Below are 23,943 nucleotides of genomic sequence, written 5' to 3' on the forward strand. Positions count from 1 at the left end.
TTCATGGACTGTAATCTCAGTATAACATGCTTTCTCTGTAACCTGAAAGAATACCCAGCACTCGTCAGCAAATCTGTGGAGACCTTATAGAAACCCTCTTAACTGAACCGCTGTGACTCTGGGTTGGCCAGGGAGAACCTTAACAATAGTAAATATCCATTTCCCTTCTGGAAGATTCAAGCACTGCTACACCGAGCTGCTGCGGAAATACCATGTCTAAGAACCCAGAGTTCATCAATCTGTCATTTTTATTAGACCATGAGAAGGAAATGATCCTGGGAGTCCTAAAGAGAGATGAATATTTGAAAAAAGTGGAAGACAAGAGAATAAGGTAATGCACTTTTTTTTGTTTTGCCCTTTTGACTGCAGTAATTTTGATTGGTGATATGACAGTCGCACTAGACAGTTACTGACCAGGGATTTTTATGATTTTCCAGAAGGAGCCCAAATATTTGAAAATGGCTTCAGCACTATACCATTTAGTGCTGAATGGAAGAGGATGAAAATGAGCAAATAATAGAATGTTAATGAGCCAATCTAGTAGCAAAGAAGAAAGACTCCCCAACTCTGGAATGTCTGATTGTATCTTTGACCAACTTGCTACAGTCTTAGTTACTTTTACATTGCTGTAACTGTACAAGCAAGTGAGGTGGGAGAATTTACCGTGGCTTACAGTTCAGAGAATGCCATCCACCATGCTAAGGAAAGGATGATAATGATGTGATGATGATGATGATGATGATGATGATGATGATGATGATGATGATGATGATGATGATATTGTGTGTTAGCAATCCAGGAAGCAGAAAAACAGACTAGAGCTCTCAACTTCCACCTGTGCAAATCTACATTCATCAGTTAATCCTTAAACCCAGGAAGCCTCTATAAACTGTCAAAGCAATGCCACCATCTGGGAACCAAGTTTTCAAACATATAAATCCACAGATTGACATCATACATTCAAACCTGATAGATCTAGAGTGCTCCCCAAAGGTTCATGTGTTGAAGAAAATATCTCAATGGGAAGAGGTGGAATCTTTAAGAGGTGGGATCTAGTTAGAAGGTTTAAGTCACTGAAAGCATGACCCTGGTTTGTTGCTTTCTGACCACCACAAGGTGTATACACATCCCTTCGTACATGATCTTGTTATAGTGTGTTTTTACAGTCTCTAAAAAATAGTCAAGCAGCCGTTGAAAGAAATCCCCTTCTTTTTCATTTTTTCATCTTAGTTAAGTTTGTTTCACTAATAGAACTGGCTACTACTACCCCTGATTTCTCTGATTTAGATTTTTCGTCAACAAAAGAGTAAGAATCACATTATTCCTCATAGCACCTGCTGTAAAGATGAAGGAAGCTGACACATATGCTTGCGAATTTCCCTCCTCCCCAGCAACCTTCAAATGACCGTATATTCTGGAAAATGGGTAACCTCATGAGTTTTCTCCTTTTGCAATTCCTAGCTGTTTATAAATTCTCAGGGGTGCACAGGGTTTTGTGAACCTCTTCCCACCTCCACAATAGAAAATGAATGGTTCCAGTCTAGTGTAGATTTCCTGTTGATAACCAAAGCTGACTGAAGTCCGTGGGTGTAGCAGTGGCCATGCCATGCCTGCAAACATTCCACAACAGAGATTTTTGTGGTAATTATAGCCATTTTGAAGATCCTGTTGAAAACACACTCCTGACATTACCACCCCCATCAGTAAAAGGAACAGGACGGAAAATATTACTTCAGCCTGGCGTTTACTGATCGTTCTGACCCGTCAGCTGTGTGCTATTATCCAAAGTCATTATGACTTTTATCAAACACTAAAAACTGACACAAAAAAGTTCTTTAAGTTGATCTTCTCGATGTGGTGACTGAAAAACTGAAGTGCAAGTTCATTGTTTTGTTCTGCATGCCTAGCTCCATTGAAATAGGCCACTAAGCAAGTCTAAACTCCAGACCATCAATTGCCCTACACTACCACAACTGAGAAACTGCCTTTTGCCTTTATCAGGAAAGTCATTCTTTCATTTTAGTCCTGGGGGAAGAGAAGGAAGGAGAAAGATTAGAGAAAAACAAATAAGGTAAACATTTGGTTCAAATGAATTTAATTTATTTTCAGGAATAATTCTTTCAACCTGGAAATCAGGGAGGCCAATAAGTGCAAAGAATAATGTTCTTTTAATACTCTATAGATATTTAATCTGCAAGTATGTTTTTTAATGAAATCTTATTACTCTACCACTAAGAATGAAATTAGTTTGACCTTTTCAAAAGCCTGAAGATGTGCTGCCTCCATAGAAATCTCAGAGAAATGTGGGACTGAACTTCTAGCCTGGTAAACGTTTTATTTTAATCTTAGGAGAAATTTTCAATAAGATTCTTAACGCATTAGCAGAAATCACAGCATGAAGGAATCTGGAGAGATGGCTCAAGAGTTGAGTGTGTACTGCTTGTGCAGAGGACCTGAGTTCCAGTCCCTGCACCCACGCTGACTGGCTTTCAACTGCCAGTGACTCTAGCTTCAGGGGGATCTCACCTCTGACATCTTGGGGCACAAACACTCACATGCATATATCCACACATAGATACATATACATAAGCATAATGAAAAATAAGAGATCACAGTGTGAAAATACTAGTTCCTAAATGGAACTCAAATTGTTTATGAGTGCCCCAGAAAAATGAAAAAGTTCTACCAAGAACTTACTAATTTTAGTGAATACATATATGGAGTCCAACTGAAATTTGATTTTACACCGTTTTCCTTCAAGTGATTTTTACTGTTTTACTGTCAAGGTATATTCTAGGTACAGACATACAAAGACTTGATATTTGGAGACGTGTCAAACATTGGACTGCTAAATGCTTTTATGCGTGATGAACTATTCTTTGTTTGAAATAATGTCACTATAGTCACAATAAGTTTGCTGCTTTTTTATGTTTTCATTTGTATGTATATATTCTTGTGTTTATCTCTCTGTAGAGATATATAGTATACTATTTTATTTACAATTTATATTATTATTTTAAAGTTATATACTAGATATAGAAATAGACAGGAAAATCAACTGTCTTCCAAATAAATGTGTGTATCCAAGTCTGTCTTCATCCTTGTGTCTCCCATGCACGCCCATTTTAGTATCCTTGTCTCTCCTATGTATGCTCATTTTAGTGCTCTCTGTTTTAATCTCTTGTCTTTAGGAAGAATTAACATTGAGGACAAACCTCTAGGTAGCAGAAGCTAATATGTATTGATAGCCAGGACACTGCGATTCTCCTTTTACTGTAAATGGTACAGACAGTATAATGAAGTCCATGTAATCTAGAACATGACTGAATGTTGGAGCTAAAGGTGGAAAATGAAAAAATATTTACCACCTCCAGTGGTGGTCAGTTCATAAAAAAATATATAATGTCATGTGTATTCTTGATTGAGTAGGCATTTTCCTTCTTTCTTTCTTTCTTTCTTTCTTTCTTTCTTTCTTTTTCTTGAGACAGGATTTCTTTGTAACTTTGGAGCCTGCCCTGGAACTAGCTCTTGTAGACCAGGCTGGCCTCGAACTCACAGAGATCTGCTTGCCTCTGCCTCCCGAGTACTGGGATTAAAGGCCACCACCACCCAATCGCATTTTATTTCTAATAAGTAATAAGTAAAATTTTATTATTAAATATCACATTTCAGATTTTAAACTTCAAGTCAATAATCTTTTGATATAAATAAGGTCATGCATCTCATGGATTGGTTTTGTTTATTGTTCAAACATGAACATCTCATATTCCTGTTATAGAATCTAAAATTATCTATTGTAGTTTTCCAGATGTATATAAGATTTTCTTCAAAAAACACATTTAAGTCACCTATTAATCTTTAGGGAGTTTTGATTAAATGGTAGCTTAACTTATACAATAGCCAGAAAAAGCTCTTAAATGTGTTTTTATACTGTATCATCTTGAAAAGATGAATGTACATAATTATCTTCTTAAAAATTAAATGTGGAAATTAAGCACTGAACACTTTGCTGTTCATATTCTCCTTCCTTGACACAGTTAAAATAACTGATACTGTACAAATTCAATTTAGAAATATTTCAGAAATGTACTTGTGTTATATATCTGCAAAAACTACCTGTACCCAGTGGCAGAAGTGCTTTTAAAGTTATTTTCAAGGGCAATGTTTCTCTTTTTTTGTTTTTTTTTTTTTTTCGAGACAGGGTTTCCCTGTAGTTTCTAGAGCCTGTCCTGGAACTAGCTCTTGTAGACCAGGCTGGCCTCGAACTCACAGAGATCTGCCTGCCTCTGCCTCCCGAGTGCTGGGATTAAAGGCGTGCGCCACCACCGCCTGGCCCACAATGTGTTCTCTTTAAAGCATATTGATTTTTCATAAATGCCCAACTTCTTTCCATCAAGTCAGATCTATTCTTTCATTTGACATAGCAATGGTCTTTTAAAGCCCAATATTTTGTCCTTTGTTGTTTCTTAAAGAAATGTCACTTTCCTACCTGTCACTGTACTGGTTCTAGTAATTATTAATCCAACTAATCATATTAGTAATAAGATGTTTTGTTGTTTGGATGCTCAGGAAAGATACCCTTTGAAAAATGCATCTTTATTCCTCTGTGGGTCAAGATAGACAACAATAGTTGTTTTCAGAAGTCCCAGTTTGCTAATTATATATAAAATTAATCCACTGTATGGTAACAGACAAGAATTAATAAATAGAAAATGTCACAGAGTACTGATTCATTTCTCACTTCTTTAGAAATGTGATGAGTTATCTTTGTCACGCAATCTCTGAAAAACCATTATCTTAAGTTGTGTTTATCAAAAGGAGACCTTGACTTAGGATTTGTGTGCAAATGACCTATGTTTTTAAACAGTAATGCTTGAAGTCCTACGGAAAGCAATACAGAGAAAGGGGAAGAATTAAGCAAAGCTTAGTGACATGTCAGGTAGCATCTGGCAGGGGGAAATTTGACAGAACTTTACCAGGGCAGATAATATTTGCTATTTTATTTCTCATCTTTAAATGCATCCAGAAAGCCATCACACATTTGTGATATATATATATATGCATAAAGCAGATGTGTCAGGTGGAGGAATGTGAATAAAGGAATCCCACACTAGCTCCAAATAGGATATATTAAGTTTCTTCTTTATTAAAAGGGAAACTCAAGGATCACAACTAGGAAATAGAAATGGGGTGCCACATCCAGGTGTGGTGCACAGGAAGAAGAGGGGCAAGCGAGAGGGACCATAGCCTTTGGTACCCAAAGCCACGCCCAAACCTGGTCCAGCCCTTCAAAGGCCATTGGCTGAAGGAGTTCCCCATCACCTCCCCCTTTTGTCTAAATAAGAGTTCCAAACGCAATGCAAAACTATATACAATAAGAACAGATATCAAGTATAAAAATTAGAATTACAACCACAATAAACTATATTAAGCAAGGAACATATGCTAAATGTTTCAATAACCATTCTATCCTAAGGAGTCTAAGTCTTGTATTAGAAATGGTTTGGCTAAATCATAAGAGGAAAGTAACTATGACTATCTAATCTTCAACCCCACCGAAGACATGAGAAGGGATGTAACATTACTTGAGTAAGCAGGAAGTGCAATCAAACAACTTCCAAAATGTGCAACAAATGACAGAGACAACTGTCTAGCTGGGTAAACACCCAAAGTCTCATTTGCCATGTTGAAACAACCAACTTTGGCTAAGGCCTAGAGTAAATAACAGACCATTTTCAGAGGCAGGAAAAAATTTCAAAACTGTCTTACCCTGTCTTGGCAAGGTCTGACAGACTTTTTTCTTGTATCCTGCTTGCCCAGGCCAGATACCATGCATTTTGTCAGTGATTGAGGCATGGGCAGTTCCTTGCCCAAAGGCCAGTTTTGCCAAAAAGAAAACGAGCTCCAAGTGGAGTGTCTTCAGTGTTCAAAGTTCTCTCAGGAATAGATTGGTGATGCCTATTATCCCATTCAATTTCCCCCCTTTTTTCAAAGAGATCTCTGAGCTTACACAATTTTCACCCCAACCCCCAACCCTATACCAATTATAATCAACCCTAATTGATGTCTCTACCCCTGAGGACAAACTTTGTTGGGAGAGGGTCATCGTCTTCTAAAATTACTTTCAGCTGTCATGGGGGGGCGATGGTCTTTCTGTGGGATCCTATGAAAGTAAAATGATGGTTAAGTTTCAAGATATATAATTGGTATAATTGTAAATGGTCGCTGAGTAGTCGATAGGGTTTTTTGAAGTTCTTATTTAGAGTTTTGGCCAGAGCATTATAAGAAGGTACATCATTTCAGCTAACCAAATCGGAGCCATCTTGAGCAGCTGGTACCGAAAACTGGTCTCAAAGCAGCACTATCAGCATCATGATGCCATATGATGCCAGATGGAGTTGTTGTTGTTATTGTGGGGCCCCATATTCTTCCCAGAAACTTCAAAGACTACTGTAGGAAAATCTACCGTTTGTTGTGGAAAACTTAAACATTATTTGTATTGACATATATTCAATCAAAGATATGATATAGACAAAATAAGTATGGAGAAAAGCAAAATTTTTTCTAAAATATTTTTCTTTCTGTCTCATAGAAGATGGCACCTGACATGAGACAGAAACTCTGAAACTCTGAGTTTTTCTTTTCACAACATGCTTAGATTTAGAGAAGGACAGTGATTGTCCAACTCCAAAGCCAGCATCCTGTTCTGTCTACTCCACCTATCTATGTTCTAACCTATCAGGCCAACCAGTTTCTTTATTAATTAACCAATGAAACAGCAGATAGATAGAAAACACTCCTACATCATATATATATATATATATATATATATATATATATATATATATATATATATATATATATATATATATATGAATTTTTACCCTCAGATGACCTGTTCTCATAAGGAATATTTCTTTTAGCTTGGTGATTTTTCTGGATAGTTACTTTTTTCTCTTTAGGCATTTAAATGTCCAGGGTCTCATGAATATTTGAAGATGAGTATATATATGTAGTGAGGAGCTGCAGGCTGCATTCCCACCTGGCTCCCGGCCGCCTGGCTAGCTTATGCCCCAAAATAACAACACACAAATTGTATTCTTTTAAACACTGCCTGGCCCATTAGTTTCAGCCTCTTACTCACATCTTCACTAACTTACCGGGGAAGATTCAACATGTCTGACCTGGCTGCTGGCTCCATCACATCTGTCTCAGAGAGGAGAGGCATGACAATTGCCCAGAGAAGAGAGGCATGACAATTGCCTGAGGCATCTGCCTCACTCCCAGCATCCTGTTCTGTCTACTCTACCCACCTATGTTCTAACCTATCAGGCCTACCAGTTTCTTTATTAATTAACCAATGAAACAGCAGATAGATAGAAAACACTCCTACATCATATATATATATATATATATGTATGTATATATGTACATATATATATGTATGTATTATATGAATTTTTACCCTCAGATGACCTTTTCTCATAAGGAATATTTCTTTTAGTTTGGTGATTTTTCTGGATAGTTACTTTTTTTCTCTTTAGGCATTTAAATGTCCAGGGTCTCGTGAATATTTGAAGATGAGTATTTTCCTGCAAAGAAAAGAACAGAATCCTGCCCCAACCTTTATGAGGTTTTCTTACCACCTGTATGATTGACACCTCTGTGGATGAGCTGTCATTTCTCTTTCACAAGAGGTTTCTGCTTTTCAAATTGAATCTTTATTAATTTTGATGATTCCATAGCTTTTCTTCTCCTGTGGAAACAAGAGTGAAACCCCTTCCCCAACATAACACATCTCTTGATTTCCATTCTGAGGTTAACACATCCTTGAAATACACTGGCTGATTTAATTTAGAAGATTTTTCTATTATCTAATGTCTCTCTGCTGCCATTGTTCCTTTCTCATTAGCATTAAGAAAATTTAAGGTTGATAATGAATTATGCAATCTATTTTGTGGAATATTTTCCACCCCTTTCTGTTTGTTTAACATATCCTTTATAGTTCTATTTGATCTTTCTATAACTGCCTGACCATATACCTGTGATACACTTTATATTATTATAAACAAAAAAAGTTTCATTTTCTTAGAGACATATTCTGGACCATTATCTGTCTTTATTTGTGCCCATGATGGCTATAACTTCTAATAAATGTGTGATTAATGAATCAGCCTTTTCTGAGCTTAAAGCAGTTGCCCACTGAAAACCTGAATAAGTGTCAATGGTGTGATGTACATATTTTAATTTTCTAAATTCTGTAAAGTAGAACACATCCATCTGCCAGATTTCATTTCTTTGAGTACCCTTTGGGTTACTCCCTGTAGGTAACAGTATTTGGTTATAGAAAGAGCAAGTAGGACATCTCTTTATAATCTCCTTAGTTTGTTGCCATGTAATAGAAAACTTTCTTTAAACCTTTGCTATTGACATGATGTTTCTTATGGAATTCTGAGGCCTTTAGCACACTTCCAATCAATAATCAGTCATTTTATTCATTACCTTGTGCTAGAGGACCTGGCAGACCTGTATGGTATCAGATGTGTGTTATGTATATGGGATAAAACTTATTCCTGATTATATCTTGAACATGAATGAATAATGAAGTCAATTCTGTGTCATTTGGTATGAATTTCATGGTTTCAATATGCAAGACAACTCTTTCTGCATATTGTGAATCAGTAACTATATTGAGAAGTACTTTTGAAATTCCTTAGTACCATGAAAATAGCATATAGCTCCACCTTTTGGACAGAATTATAAGGGCTTTGTTCCACCTTACTTAAATCTTCTGATTTTGAACCTGCTTTTCCTGATATATTTGCATCAGTATAGAATGTATGGGCTCCAGTTATTGGTGTGTCATATACAATTAAGGGAAGAATCCAAGTAGTTCTCTTTATAAGGTTAATTCTATCACTTTTGGGATAATTGCCAGCAAAAGAAAGCATTTTTGTTTATTGAGGCTTATCTTTGAGTGTGCTCAGAATGGCTTTGCACAGCTAGGAAAGACAGCTTTCACAAATACAGTGTTCTTTCTGAGCAGAGCAATTTAATAGGCACAGAGCCTGTAAGAGGAGACTAGTGTATGGGAAGAGTGTAGTTTTCTTGTTTGTTTTAAATGCCAAATTCTGGATATGAATCCTGACCAGCAGCAAGCTGCCTTTCAGCTCTCTTGGCTATAAAATTGGAACCATGCCTTTTTCATGGTTGTTAAATATTAATGTCTTGACACATAAAGAAGAGTACATGCCATTGTTGTGGCCAAACACTATAGTATTTAGTCATCTATCATACACACAGAAACTGCTATGAAAACAAAAAGGTAGTATATGTATGTCTATCTTGAGATGGAATCCAGGGTCTCATGTATGGTAAGTAAATAGTCTGCCACTGAGCCATGTTTTCTACCCCCAAAAACTAATATTAACAATAATATTCAAAATCTTGTATATTAGTAATGTTAGTAATGAATACTAATAGTATTTTAATATTATTTTTGAAATTCTAATATAATTACATTGCTTCTTTCTCCCCTTTCCTCCCTACATACTCCATGTACCCAAACTTGCCCTATTTCAAATTTATGCCTTTTTTCTCTTTCAGTTTTGTTCTATGCATATATGTATATGAATATAAAAATGAATTCCTAAATAAAATCTGCTTTGTTAATATGTTACTTGTATATATGTTCTTAGGGCTGACCACTGTGCCCTGAATAACTAATTGGCATGTCCTTCTCTGAGGAAAACTATAACTATTTCTTTTTGTTTGTTTGTTTGTTTTGTTTTGTTTTGTTTTTCGAGACAGGGTTTCCTCTGTAGCTTTGGAGCCCATCCTGGAACTAGCTCTTGTGGACCAGGCTGGCCTTGAACTCACAGAGATCTGCCTGCCTCTGCCTCCTGAGTGCTGGGATTAAAGGCGTGTGCCACCACCGCCCACTGGAAAATACTTCTTTCAGCATAACCTAGATGCATGTAGTTCTTTGTGCAAGGTTGGGGCCTCTTACAGTTTCCCATATCCACTTTGTTTTGTCTATTGGTGGTGTCTTTGTTCAGCACATGTTTAGACAACCATGTTAGTAAGATTTTATGGGTATAAAAGCTAACATTTTTTTCTCATGGTTTATTTTTTTTTATATTTAAAAATTTCCATCTCCTTCCCTCCTCCTCCCCCCTCCCTCCGCTCCTCCTCCCCCTTCCCTCCCCTCCTTCTCCCCCTTCCCTCCCCTTCCCTCCACCCATACCTCCTCTCCCTCCCTCTCAAGGCCAAGGAGCCATCAGGGTTCCCCACTCTATGCTAAGACCAAGGTCCTCCCAACTCCCCCCAGGTCCAGGAAGGTGATCGACCAAGCTGAGAAGGCTCCCACAGAGCCCGTCCATGCAGAAGAATCAGAGCCCAGCGCCATTGTCCTTTGCTTCTCAGTCAGCCCCCGCTGTTGGCCACATTCAGAGAGACGGGTTTGGTCGCATGATCCATCAGTCCCATTCCAACTGGAGTTGGTGATCTCCCTTTAGTTCTGTCCCACCGTCTCCATGAGTGAACGCACCCCTCACGTTCCTGACTTTCTCCCTCATGTTCTCGCTCCTTCTGCTCCTCATCAGGACCTTGGGAGCTCAGTCCAGTGCTCCAATGTGGGGCTCAGTCACCTTCCCCATCTGTCGCCAGCTGGAGGTTCCCTCACAGTCCTGACTTTCTTTCTCATATGGGGAGAGAAAAGTGTGAAGGGGAGAATGGGGGGAGCTCGGAGGAATGGGGTGCTTGGGATATAGGAAGGGTGGATATGGGAGCAGGGAAGCATATATCTTAATTTAAGGAGCTACCTGAGGGTTGTCAAGAGACTTGACCCTAGAGGGGTTCCCAGGTTTCCAGGGAGACGCCCCCAGTTAGTTCCTTGGGCCGCTGAGGAGAGGGAGTCTGAAAAGGCCAGTTCCTATAGCCATACTGATGAATTTCTTGCATATCACCATAGAACATGAGAAAAAGCTAACATTTTTATATCCAGAGTTCAGCAGGTGAGTAAGAAGGTAATAGATGGTGAAAGTTAAGGAGGCTGCCTCATTTGCTTTCTATTACTGTGATAAACACCATGACCAAAAGGAAGTTGGGGAGGAAAGGGTTGTTACTTTACATCTTATAGTCTATCATCCAGGGATATCATGGTAGGAACTTAAGGCAGAAATCTTGAGACAGGAGCTGATGCAGAGGCCATGGGAAAGTACTGCTTACTGGCTTGATCCCCATGTCTTGTTCAGCTTGCTTTCTCAGGATGCCCAGGGATGTTCATTGCTCACAGTTGGTGGGGTTTTCCCAATCACACAAATACCCCTACAGGCCAATTTGATAGAAGCAGTTTCTTAATTGAGGCTTCCTCTTCCTAGATAATCCTGTTTTGTGTCATGTTGACAAAGACTAATGAGTACTGAGATAGAGTGGGCGGGTGACATTGCTGGGCAATTTTTATCTCAGAGGGATGCTGTAGCAATTAAATGAGTGGTCCCAAAGCCACCTAGCACCCTTCCTTTAACTAAGACTGAAATTTAGAAAGAAAGTAAATTGATGATTCATGTAGTGAAGCAGAACACCTAGGTCTGAGTGTTTGTATGACCCAGAGTCAGATTCTTGTCATTTTCTTTCCTGTAAACATAGGAATATTGTAAAGCGAGACATAAAATGCGGTGCAGTTCACCGCTGTCTCCAGAAAAGAGGGATTGCTGCCTTCTAGAGAATTCACAATACAACACAGCACATGATCCATCAGGAAAGGGGAGCTCTTCTTCACCCAATATTCTTTTGTTTTCTTTTCTTTTCTTTTTTCTTTTTTTAATTTTATTTTTTCATTCAAGATTTCCACTTCCTCCCCTCCTCCCATTCCCCTCCCACTCCCCCTCCTCCCTCTCCCTCCCTCCTTAAGAGAGGGCAGGGTACCCTGCCCTGTGGGAAGTCCAAGGCCCTTCCCCCTCCATCCAGGCCTAGGAAGGTGTGCATCTAAACAGACTAAGATCCCAAAAAGCCAGTACATACAGTAGAAAGAAACAAGCCCCAGTGCCATTATTAATGGCTTCTCAGTCAGCCCCAATTGTCAGCCACATTCAGAGAGTCCGGTTTAATCACATGCTCATTCAGTCCCAGTCCAGCTGGATTTGGTGAGCTCCCATTAGATCAGACACACTCTCTCAGTGGGTGGATGCACCCCTCGCAGTCCTGACTTCCTTGCTCATCTTCTCCCTCCTTTTGCTCTTCAACTGGACCTTGGGAGCTCAATCCAGTGCTTCAGTGCGGGTGTCTGTCTTTATCTCCATCCATCACCGGGTGAAGATTCTATGGTGATATTCGAGATATTCATCAGCATGACTATGGAACAAGGCCAGTTCAGGTACCCTCTCCTCTGCTGCCCAAGGACCTAGCTGGGGACATCCCCATGGACACCTGGGATTCCTTCTAGAACCAAGTCTCTTGCCAGCCCTAAATCAGCTCCCTTAATTGAGATATCTTCTTCCCTACTCCTATATCTGCCCTTCCTCCATCTCAACCCTCCCACTCCACCAAGCTCTCCCCAATCCTTCCCTTCTCTCTCCCCCTCTCCCCTTCCCCCCACCCCACCCCCAGCCCCACTCCCATACTTCCAACTTTTGCCTGGCGATCTTGTCTGCTTTCAATTTCCAAGAGGATCTATATACGTTTTTCTTCACCCAATATTCTTTACCCACTTCCACAAGCAGAGTGAAGTGTCAATTCCTTAGCCACTGTTGCAACTAGTTGGCAATGATGTGACCCCATCTAGTCAAGTCCAAGAAGTTTTTTGGGAGGATTTCTGAAGCAGATTTTGCTATGTTTATGAAGACCCACGTGCAGAAGCACATAAGCACATATTCCCTTGTTTTGCCTTAAATAAGGCTACAATGTTGGAACTGCCTGGTCATTTTGCACATGAATAAACCATATTTTGTGCATAGATAAGCAACAAGATGAAAGGATACTGGATCCGTAATGATGCTATTTTGCATCTAAACTAATTGAAGTAACTGCCTAACTCAGGGTTTCTTGTTATCTGAAAGAACAGAAAATAACCCCAGTTGTAAAGCCTGGTTCTTTGATCTGAAAGCATTCATGGCTTCTGAGGGTGGCTTTTCTGTTTGTGAGAGAGGAGGTACTAAGATACCAGCCAGAAGTTCATTTTCTTCAAGTGCCTTCCTGCAGCTACTATAGCCATACACATATAAACGAACTACACTTTGATTTCTAAGAGCTGGCTGCCGGGACAGAGAGAAGATATGTTTCAGTTTATCCCTTTCTTCTATCTTCTGGTACTCTCTTTTCCCTTAGTACCATTTTTCCAATCAGACATTTTCTTCATTTATTCTAATTACTATCTGCTATTGTTTGATTATAGCCTTAAAAACTCCTGTGATGGGAACACTGGGGAGACAACTTAGAGATTTAGAGCACTTGTTGCTTTTGTAGTGTACACGGCTTTGATTTGCAGCACCCACAAGCATCCATAACTCTAGTCCTAGGAGATTTGACATCCTCTTCTGACCTCTTCAGGCACCAGACACACATATGGTACCCATAAATACACACAGGCAAAACACTCATGCACAAAATAAGAATACAAATACTGATGTGTTGGAAACTTAATGCCCAGTACATCATATCTAGAAGCAGAAGGGAGATGCTTAGATCGTCAGGACTCACTCTACCCTCCTCATTAATGGAACTGTCTTCATCATTCTTCTAACAGTGGGTTTGTTATCACAGCAATTTAGAGGCCCTCATATTCCCTTGAAACCTCAAGCCCTTCCATCTTTGCCATCTGAGTAAAATGAAACACAACGGGACTCCTTATTAGGTGTCCTATATTAACTCATTATGATAGCTGTATACCAGAAGGACTAGCATGGAACTCCTTATTAGGTGTCCTATATTAACTCATTATGGCAGCTGTATACCAGAAGGACTAGCATGGAACTCCTTATTAGGTGTCCTATATTAACTCATTATGATAGCTGTAGACCAGAAGGACTAGCATGGAACTCCTTATTAGGTGTCCTATATTAACTCATTATGATAGCTGTAGACCAGAAGGACTAGCATGGAACTCCTTATTAGGTGTCCTATATTAACTCATTATGATAGCTGTATACCAGAAGGACTAGCATGGAACTCCTTATTAGGTGTCCTATATTAACTCATTATGACAGCTGTATACCAGAAGGACTAGCATGGAACCGATACTCAATAAATGCAAGTATTGCCAGCCTCCAGTCCTCCTTGGTGGGTTTTCATGTCATTGACAAGAGATAGTGCTTTTAAAATATTTTATTTTTAATTATGTTTGTGTGCATAGATATGTGCATGTGGGATTGCAGGTGCATACAGAGAACAGAAGACGGTGTCAGGTGGGCCTTAAATTGGAGTTCCAAGAAGTTGTCACCTGCCCAATGTAGGTTTGGAGAACTGCACTCAGGTCCTCTACAAAAGCTGTACTTGTACTTACTGCTCAACTCTCTCTCCAGCCCCTGAGAAAAGAAGTGTAAAACAGACTCAGAAGGAGGCTTAAGGTTCATTTTATTAGAATGAGAGGGAAACACCAGTAAGGGGAAATGGAGGAGAGAGAGAAAGATCTACTAATGCGCGAAACAATCCCACACCAGTTTGGATTCAAAGGGGTATTTATTTTAGGGGAAAAACTTACAGAACACTGACAGCCAGGAAAGAAGTCTAATTGCTGGAGCAAGAGCCAGAAGAAAGAGAGAGCAGAGAGCTGCTGCTCTTTTTTAAAAGAGAAATAGACCACGCCCAGTGGGCTTGTATCTCAGCGGCTATTGGCTGAAGAAGCAAAAGGAGCACCTCCCCCTTTTGTTTAAGTAAGGGAGATCTAAACTTACTACAAAATTATACACAATAAGAACAAATATCCTATTTTAACCAGCTTAAGTCTTGTGTAATAAATAACTTGGCCAAGTCATGAGAGAAAAGTAGCTACAGTTATCTAGTCTTCAACCCCATCAAAGATCTGAGAAGGGACATAATGTTACCTGAATAATTAGGACGTGCAATCAAACAACTTCCAAAACATGCAAAAAAATCACAGAAACAACTGGCTATCTGGACAACCACCCAAAGTCACGTTTGCATCATTAAAGCAACCAACTTTGGTTAAGGCCTAGAATAACTGACAGATTATTTTTAAAGGCAAGAGATTTTGCAAAACTGTGTTACCCTGTCTTGGCAAAATTTGACAGTTCTGCTTATCCATTTCCGTATACTATGTATTTTGTCAGTAGTTGAGGTATGGGCGGTTCCTTGCCCAGAGGCCGGTTTTGCCAAGAAGACAAGCTCCAAGTGGAGTGTCTTTGGTGCTCAACAATCTCTTGGGAATAGATCGGTGTTGCCAGGTGCAATTGTGTCTCACTACCACAGAACTCTAAGATTAAATTAAATGCCATTTTCTACAGCTCTTTGAAGAGGTTGAAGATTATTCATACAGAATATAATCTCTATGTATCGAAAGAACCTGATTAGTCTATCAATATGACAGACATAGATGACTATTTATCTACAATTCTTAATACCTATCTAACTTAAAGACTAAGAGAATAAGCAACTGTGCAATAAATGAGGACAATGACCTCCAAATGTAAACAATGTATATCAATACATAAACAATATATAAGTATCTTAATCAGAGGTAGAAATGTACACTCCAATATGGTATGTATATATATATATATATATCAATAAAAATATATATATCAATACATAAAAATGTTTTAAACAGAGGTAGAAGTATGCATGCATACAGTATTCAATATAATTTAACTTTGTATCCATATACAAAAATCTATGCCAATGTAATTATCTATAAACAATAACTCACAAATACCAATCTATTATCCCATCAATCTACCTTTGAGTTAGCATCAGCAATGGTAGGCTAAAAAGAGCTAAAGAAATAGAGATTTTATTTCATGAAAATAACAAGCATGCCCAGAATGTCAGGGAAAACATTTTTAGGACTTTGACTGGTATTCCGGAAGAGATAAGGAATGAGAACAGATCATTCTTTGGGGGCTAGAACTCAGAAAAGTGGGTTAGATTCAGCAGTTAAGATTTATAAGCAGCAGATCTGGGGGCTAGAGAGATCCTGATGTGTACAAGTACATTGTCTCAGCAATGGGACATTGGGATTCAATTGGAAATCAATGAGATTCTCCTTTCTTTAGCATGTTTTCATTTCAATTATATTTCCTGAGGGGTGGTCTCCTGACAAGGTGACTGATGGGTCCAGTTGGATTAACTCTTAAGGGAGGTGATGATATTGTATATTTCAGGCATGTCAGAAGGTCATGTTTCCACCAAGGGTCAAAAGTAGAACTCAGATTTTAATCTTCTGACCAAGACAAATCAGTTTTCTTTGAATGGACCAATAAACAAAGTCCTGTTCATGCAGTGTTTTAAATCATAAAGATACAGAAATTGTGATGCTTCTCTTTCTAATGTTACCAGGGAAACAGGAGGTAGGGTCCAAAGTTGACTATGATGGAAGGATTCATCCTGAGTGACCTTCAAACTTGCTTATATCTGACAACCTACCTAATACATGCTGAATTAATATATGAAAAAATGTCAATCATTTTGGAGAACTTGTTTCTGAGTTTAAAATTCTTGTTTTATGACTCTCTAATTGGGCTAAGAATGAAAAGTTCTAGATTCCAGTTCTATCTATCCCATCTATTGTCTTCAAAATATTTTATTTTTGACATGAATTAACTGTTAATAGCGTTCACTGTGGTTTCAGCACATACACACTGCACATAAACCAGTGCAGATTTATAAGACTTCACAAAAAAATAATTATTACATTTAACTATTCAACTGCTTTATAACCTAGCCTGGACTTAGACTCTGAATATATCCTCAAGAAAATATAGTCATCTTTTTTGTATCTGAGAAGATGCTAGTCTGGTTGAATCTGCCAAAACTTAATGTCATAACTGTGAAGTGAAAACGGTATGAAGGGTGTGGAATGCCTCCAGGTTTTCTTTCTGGGCACTTTAGACAAGATAAAGAGATCAGTAACCTAAAGGAATGGCAGATCTATAAAATATTAAAATGGGAATGGGCTAATCTTCTATAGCAGTGTTTGGCAAAGCTGGCAGTATTCTATAACAAATAAAGACACTGTAGACATAGTGTTTGCCAGGTCACCTCTCAAGCCAAAAGCATTCCAATTGGTGGAGATGAGACTTAACCAGCAGTATTTCCAAGCTATTCCAGTGTCTAGACAATTTAAAGAACACATGTTCCACAGCTGTACTTCCCGTACTACCATCAATTGATAAACTGCTTTTTTAAGAAAACCAGATCCTGATATTTCATATCCCCAAGAATTTCCTAAGTGCTGCTTCTGGAAAAAGGACTATGCTTGCAATTTCAAATTTCCAAAAGGCAGATAAATATATTTTTGTCAAATAGTTTTTAAAAGGGAATATGAAAGTGGCATGTACTTAATACATATGTGGGAAGAATTATGCTAGGAATTTCACCTTTATTATCTCTTAAAAACAACCACTTTTAATGTGCCTTTTCTCTTACCAGGAAGCTGAAAAATGAACTTTTAGAGGCAAAACGTAGAGGTGGGAAGACTCAACAAGAGACAACTAGAGTCTGTGCTCACTGTCAGAAAAACCTTGGCTTCATCTTTGACCGGGGAGATCCATGCCAAATCTGCTTCCTCAAGGTGTGCAGTGAATGTCGAGTCATGGGCCCCGATGGCAGATGGAAGTGCACTGTCTGTGCCAAAGTCGCGTGAGTTTCCTGCCTTTCTGTGCAAAATCCATATTTGATAATTGACAGGATTAGAATGGGGTAGTAAGAAATTAGAAAAAGAATTTTAAATTAGAGTAGATTTAAAAGCACAATCTAGTCACAGGTTTGATAGGTGTGTGTGTGTGAGAGAGAGAGAGAGAGAGAGAGAGAGAGAGAGAGACAGACAGACAGACAGATAGACAGACAGAGACACAGACACAGACAGAGACACAGACACAGAGAGGAATATAGAGACAAGCATAGAGACAGAGATAAAGGAGTGTTCAGTGGGAGAGAAACAGGTAAAGGCAGCTATAAAAGTAAAGAACAGTATTTTAAACACTCTGAGGCATAATAAAATTGGAGGCCTAATAGAATCAATGTCTAAAAATGTTTGTTTTTAAAAGCCAGCAAGATGTTTTCTTTTCTATGAGCCCTTCAAGACTCCACATGGCTTCTTCAAGAGGCAGAGACAGAATTCTTTTGACATTTGTAAACATTTGAGATAACTGGCAAGATGACTGCCAAACATCGTGTGTGCTGCAGTATCAGCTGAGCTGGAACAGTTCCTTAATGTTCACCAGGCCTAGTTGTTCATCAAAAAGGACAAAAGGGGGCAACTTCCCCATTATGCTTCTGTTTAGCTTCTGTCTAGCTCTCTCAACCTTCCTAATACTGCAACACTTGAATACAGTTCCTCATGTTGTGGTAATCCCCAACCATAAAATTATTTTCATTACCACTTCATAACTGTAATTTTACTACTGTTATGAATCATAATGCAACTACTTGTGTTTTCTGATGGTTTTAGGTGACCCCTATGAAAGGGTCATTTGACTGCTAAGGGGTTGTGACCCACATATGGAGTACCACTGCACTAGGATCTAGGTATGAAGGCTCTATGTAGGTATCACCTTGAGATATCCATGTGCAATGAGTTGTGGGGCCTTGCTGTTAGTTTTTGAGGAACAATTTGCCACCTTGGCAATAGCCTGGATTGTTTGAGAATTTCCATGGGACCCCTTTGGCCAGTGGGTCTCAACCTCTGGGTGGGTCACAATCCTTTTGGAGGTCACATATCAGATATCCAGCATATCAGATATTTATATTATGATTCATAACAGTAACAAAATAATTTTATGGTTGGGGTTAACAAAACATAAGGAACTGTTTTAAATTGTCACAACATCAGGAAGGTTGAGAACAAACCACTGCCTTTGGCCAAAAATTTGGTGGGGTGTAACCCAGTATTAGTACTGGAAGCTTCATTTGGTGACAGGAAATGGCCAGTTGAGACTCTATCTCCATCTTAGTTTCTATTGCTGCAATGAAACCCCATGACAAAAGCAAGCTTGGAAGGAAAGGGTTATTGTACTTAAATTTCCACATTTCAATCCATCACTGAAGGGAACCAGTATAGGAACTCAAATAGGACAGAACCCTGAAGGCAAAAGTTGATACTGAAGCCATGGTGGGGGGGCTGCTTACTAGCTTGCTCCCCATGGCTTGTTCTGCCTGTTTACTTATAGAACCCAGGACTTCCAAGCCCAAGAATGGCACCATCCAAAAAGGGCTGGACCCTCTCCTATCAATCACTAATTATGAAAATGCCTTATAGGGTTACCTACAGCTAGGCTTTATGGAGGCAATTTTTCAGTTGAGGCTTCCTCCTCTCAGATAACTTTAGCTTGTGTTGAGGTCTGGAAAGAATTGTGTTGGAATTTTTGTGGGGATTACATTAAATATGTAGATTTATTTTAGTAGCATGACCATATTTACTATGTTGTATCTACCAATTAATGGGCATGGAAGATCTTTCCATCTTCTGATATCTTCTTCGATTTCTTTCTTTAAAGACAAAGTTTTTATCATACAAATCTTTCACTTGCTTGGTTAGCGTTACCTCAAGATATTTTATCGTTTTGAGGATATTGTGCTAGGTGTTGTTTCACTGATTTCTTTCTCAGTCCATTTGTCATTTGTATATAAGGAATGCTGCTGATTTGTGCTATTTTTGTATCCAGCTACTTTGATGAGTGTTTATCAGCTGTAGGAGATCCCCAGTTGAAATTTTAAGATCACTTCAGTATACGATCTTATCATTTGCACATATAGATATTTTGACTTCTCTCTTTCCAATCTGTATTCACTTGATCCCCTTCAATTGTCTTATTGCTCTAGCTAAGACTTCAATGCTATATTGAGTAGGAATGAGGAGAGTGAACGACCTTGCCTCATTCCTGATTTTAGTGGCATTGCTTACACAAATCTCCCAGGATTGATGAGAATCTTTTCAATAACTATTTCTCCAATTCTTATCCAATATTTTCCGAGTTGATTCTTAGTATGTATTCTTCCCCCATTTATCCTATTTCTGTTCATTCTCTTATACAGCCCAGACCCTCATTTGTTCTGACAAAAGGTCCTAAGGCCTAAGACTCAGAAGCCCTTAAACTGTTACACGGAGTCTCAGACTTCAATATAAGAAGACAAATTTTTTTACTTTACTGTATCTGTACTAGTTCTAATTGCTAAATCACAAGACCTATGACCTTATGTTTTAGCAATAAGGTAATTTGCTAAATAATATAGGAGGTAAGTAAAGGTCTGATTCACTGTATCTTCCTCTGAAAGGCAGGAGTCAGATTCTCTTTGGGGCATATTAACAGGAAATTAATTCTCAATATGTTGAGTTGAATTTGGAGATTATCATAGAAACTGGCCTACCCAAAATAAAATAATCTTTCCCTGGGCATCTCACTTAGATCACATGTGCTACATATTTCACTTATTTATTGTTTTCCTCATCTCTCTTCCTCTACTATAAGCTTCATAACCATAGAGACAGGAGATTCAAAAAAATATCTGTATGATGTTCTCATACCTAAAGAAATGCCTAAATCAGGTACTCCATGTGTATTTGTTAAATGAGTAGATGGATGGATGAGCAAGATAATGAAATGATAAATGGATGAATGAATGTCTCCTACTTAAAGCACATCAGCGTGGAGTAAAAGGAAGAAAAATAGAACAAATACAATTTTATTCTATTGGGAACATGGTGATGGGGGAAAAAAACAAGAGCCACGACAAGTACATCTGTACTTAGTAAATATCTACTTGTCATAGAAAAATACAAGTTGTTGTTAGTAGATGCAAGCATAAATTTTAAGATGTTGAACCAGCTGCTTTTCTTAGGAAGTATTAATATAACACTTATCAATCAATTGCCTTCTTTTTTGGTGAAACATTAACTTAATCAAAACAACCATTTATTTGTCTAATTGATCTATTCATCCATACATCTGTGCATCCCTTCTATACATTTGTTTTTAGTCTATTGGTATAAAGTTGCCTAAGATACAAGGATAGGGAAGCATCAAATGCCTTCAATAACTTTGTAGTCTAATGTAAAAAATAAAGTTATTATATTTTTGTGCTTATTGAAGAAATTCTTTGTCATTCTGGACATTCTAAAGAGAAAATAGCTTTCAATATGTGATTCTTTCACTTTTCCAGAAACAATTTGCCTATAGTTAGGTTTTTCCTGCAATAAACAGAAATTTATGAGTATTTAATATATGAATGTACATGCTTACTTCTCTAGCTGAAGAATTTATTAGTAATACTTTTCTAATATTTAAGCTACTTGTTTGTGTGCCCACTGAGACTAAAGCTTTCAGTATTGGAAATATCCTGTTTGCTATTCATGGAGTGGTTTTCAATAAGGAAGCACAAATGATACTTTATTGTCGAAGAATGTCCTTTGTTTGTTATAAGAGAATATTACAGCCCTACCTGGCTGTCTCCATGTTTAATAGACCATGAAATTGAAATTCCCACCCTAATCTCTAAGAGAAGAGATGAGTCAAAAAGTGACTCATTCTCTTATCAGTTGGCAGAACAACCTTTACTGTCATTTACGTTGGACAGGGCTTTCTCAAGCACTGAAATTATAGCAACCATTGGCAGAGGGAGGCTGCTCATTTTGTAGTTAATCCATTTTTGATTTTTGTTGCCCCTTAACTACATTTAAGATGCTTTCTTTGCCTGCAAGTGGTTAGCAGTTTCACTATCGTATGCTCATGGATTTCTTTGCAAATTTTTTTCCTGCTTGGCAAAAAGGAACCTAGACTGACCACGCTTTGCTATAAGGACAAGGTGTTTGTGTTTCTCTTCCTTTGTTATTTTAATCCCAACAATTGGAATTCAATAAATATGTTCTGTGTTGTGAATAAATTTATAAATAATAAGTTTCACTAGCTTCCTTGTGATTAACAGATGGAAACTAATACCATACAAAGCATATCTTATAACAGGTGTCTCCAGTAGTTCATGATAGATAAGCAAACAAAATACTCTGGTTGCTATGTATTTTTAAAACAAGATTACCTATTTGCACTGTGAATCCAAAGAGAACAGAACTTCTTCACATTGTGTAAGTTTGCAAGTAAAGAAAACATAAGCCCCAATAATTTAATGTTAATAAAACCAAAAGTTGACATTCTGTGATAGTCAGCAATTGGTGTTCACAGATAGTAAGTATGGTGTGTTGTCGTTCCAGTCAAAACCTGTTCTTCAGAGTTCAACATAAAAGGAATAGAGTCTGTTTCAAGCCTTGAGTTGTTTGAATACTACAGTGGCATGGTAGACAGGTTGAAATCTTACAGAGAGTACCACATTTATTTTTTATCCTCTCTCACCATTTCTTTATTCTCACTACTTGGCCCCTTGGGGGCACACTTGGGGAAGTATACACACATTCATTTGATATGTTAAGCATTGCTTACTGTTGTTTATTGCTTCCATACACCTTTGGCCCTCATCAAAGCCTTTTGGAAACTGACAAACATAAATTCTCTTCTGATGATATTGCCCAATGGAAAGAGTATGAGACTTGAAGTATGAATGTTATATTTACTATCATGCCTCTGTAACTTTGAGGAAAATGCTTAACCCATGTGAGTTTTCTAGTCTATAAAGTGAGATCTGTCATTCTAGTTTATATATCTCATAGTGAAGATTGCAGATATTACATATAAAGTGACTAGCACATTACTTGGTACCTGGTAGGTACTCAGTATTAGTTTCTTATTCTTCTATTAACTTTCTGTCTATATCCAGAACCTGTGATGGGAACAAAGGCATTATCTCTGATACTTCAGAGTTCTAAAAATGATAAATTACCCAAGTTCATATGGAAAGTGAACAAATAGTTATGACCATTGTTCTCACACAGATGGCAGGAGGTAGGGACAAACATTTCTGGAGAAATAGTATTTGTGCTATCTGTTGGCAGCTGTAGGTGTATGGTAAAGATAATATGGAGATTTGTTTCCTTTAGAATGTAGGTTGCCACACATGAAACTGCCACTGTGCTATCCTCTGCAGCCCCTCACACACAAGCACATACACACATAAGAGACAAGACTTTAGCATACTCCCTTGGATGATTTTCAAGCACTCAGCTATGTCCCCCTTCTTGTTCTCATTTCACTCTGTGACTTGCCACTCTACACTGTCTCTTTTGACTTCCAGTTATTTTCCTTGGTTTCAAGCTCATACGATTACCTTGGATCCACATGAATGACTTAAAACAGTGTTGGTATTTTAAAGTCACTAGATTAATGGCTCAATTCTTGCAGCAAAATCAGATTACATCAGTACATATATGAGTTTGTGATTGACAGTAATCATGAAAAAACATCTTTAGAAATTAACATTCAGCCTATAAATTTCTGGAGATATGTCCAGGAATAATCTATTCAAATTCACTCTTTTGGTAGAGTATATCTTCCTTAGATATGATGCAATTTGTAGTAGCTACAGTTATGAATTAGCCATGCAAAAATCTGTGCTTTTCAAGGGGTTATACAAGCCACCAGGAATGAGTGGGTGGTAGGCCTGGTTTGGTCATACTTCACTGGATGCCCTCTCTGAGGTTAACAGGTTGGAATTTTTGCCACTGGTATTTCTTGCTGTTGTCTCTCATACTAAGAAGCAGGATTTCCATTACTGTAAGGAATAAAACTGATATTTTTTCTGGATGAATTTTATTTTTGAGATCGGACTGGTGATTTTAAAGTAAAATTTGTTGTTAAATCTCAATATGATGCTCTGAGGCTAGAA

General features: G+C 38.1%; 1 protein-coding gene across 2 annotated transcripts in view; it reads left to right on the forward strand.

The window, feature by feature from the left end:
• Window positions 1-212: 212 nt before the first annotated feature.
• Sytl5 (synaptotagmin like 5) overlaps window positions 213-23,943 on the forward strand; it is a 100,206-nt gene continuing 76,475 nt past the window's right edge. For both annotated transcript variants that reach the window (XM_038317255.1, XM_038317256.1), the window contains exons 1-2: window positions 213-331; window positions 17,605-17,814. In XM_038317255.1, the coding sequence (XP_038173183.1) occupies window positions 213-331; window positions 17,605-17,814 (329 nt within the window). The remainder of the gene's footprint in view (window positions 332-17,604; window positions 17,815-23,943) is intronic.

The sequence above is a fragment of the Arvicola amphibius genome, chromosome X (assembly GCF_903992535.2).
Source record: "Arvicola amphibius chromosome X, mArvAmp1.2, whole genome shotgun sequence".
Classification (NCBI taxonomy): Eukaryota; Metazoa; Chordata; class Mammalia; order Rodentia; family Cricetidae; genus Arvicola; species Arvicola amphibius.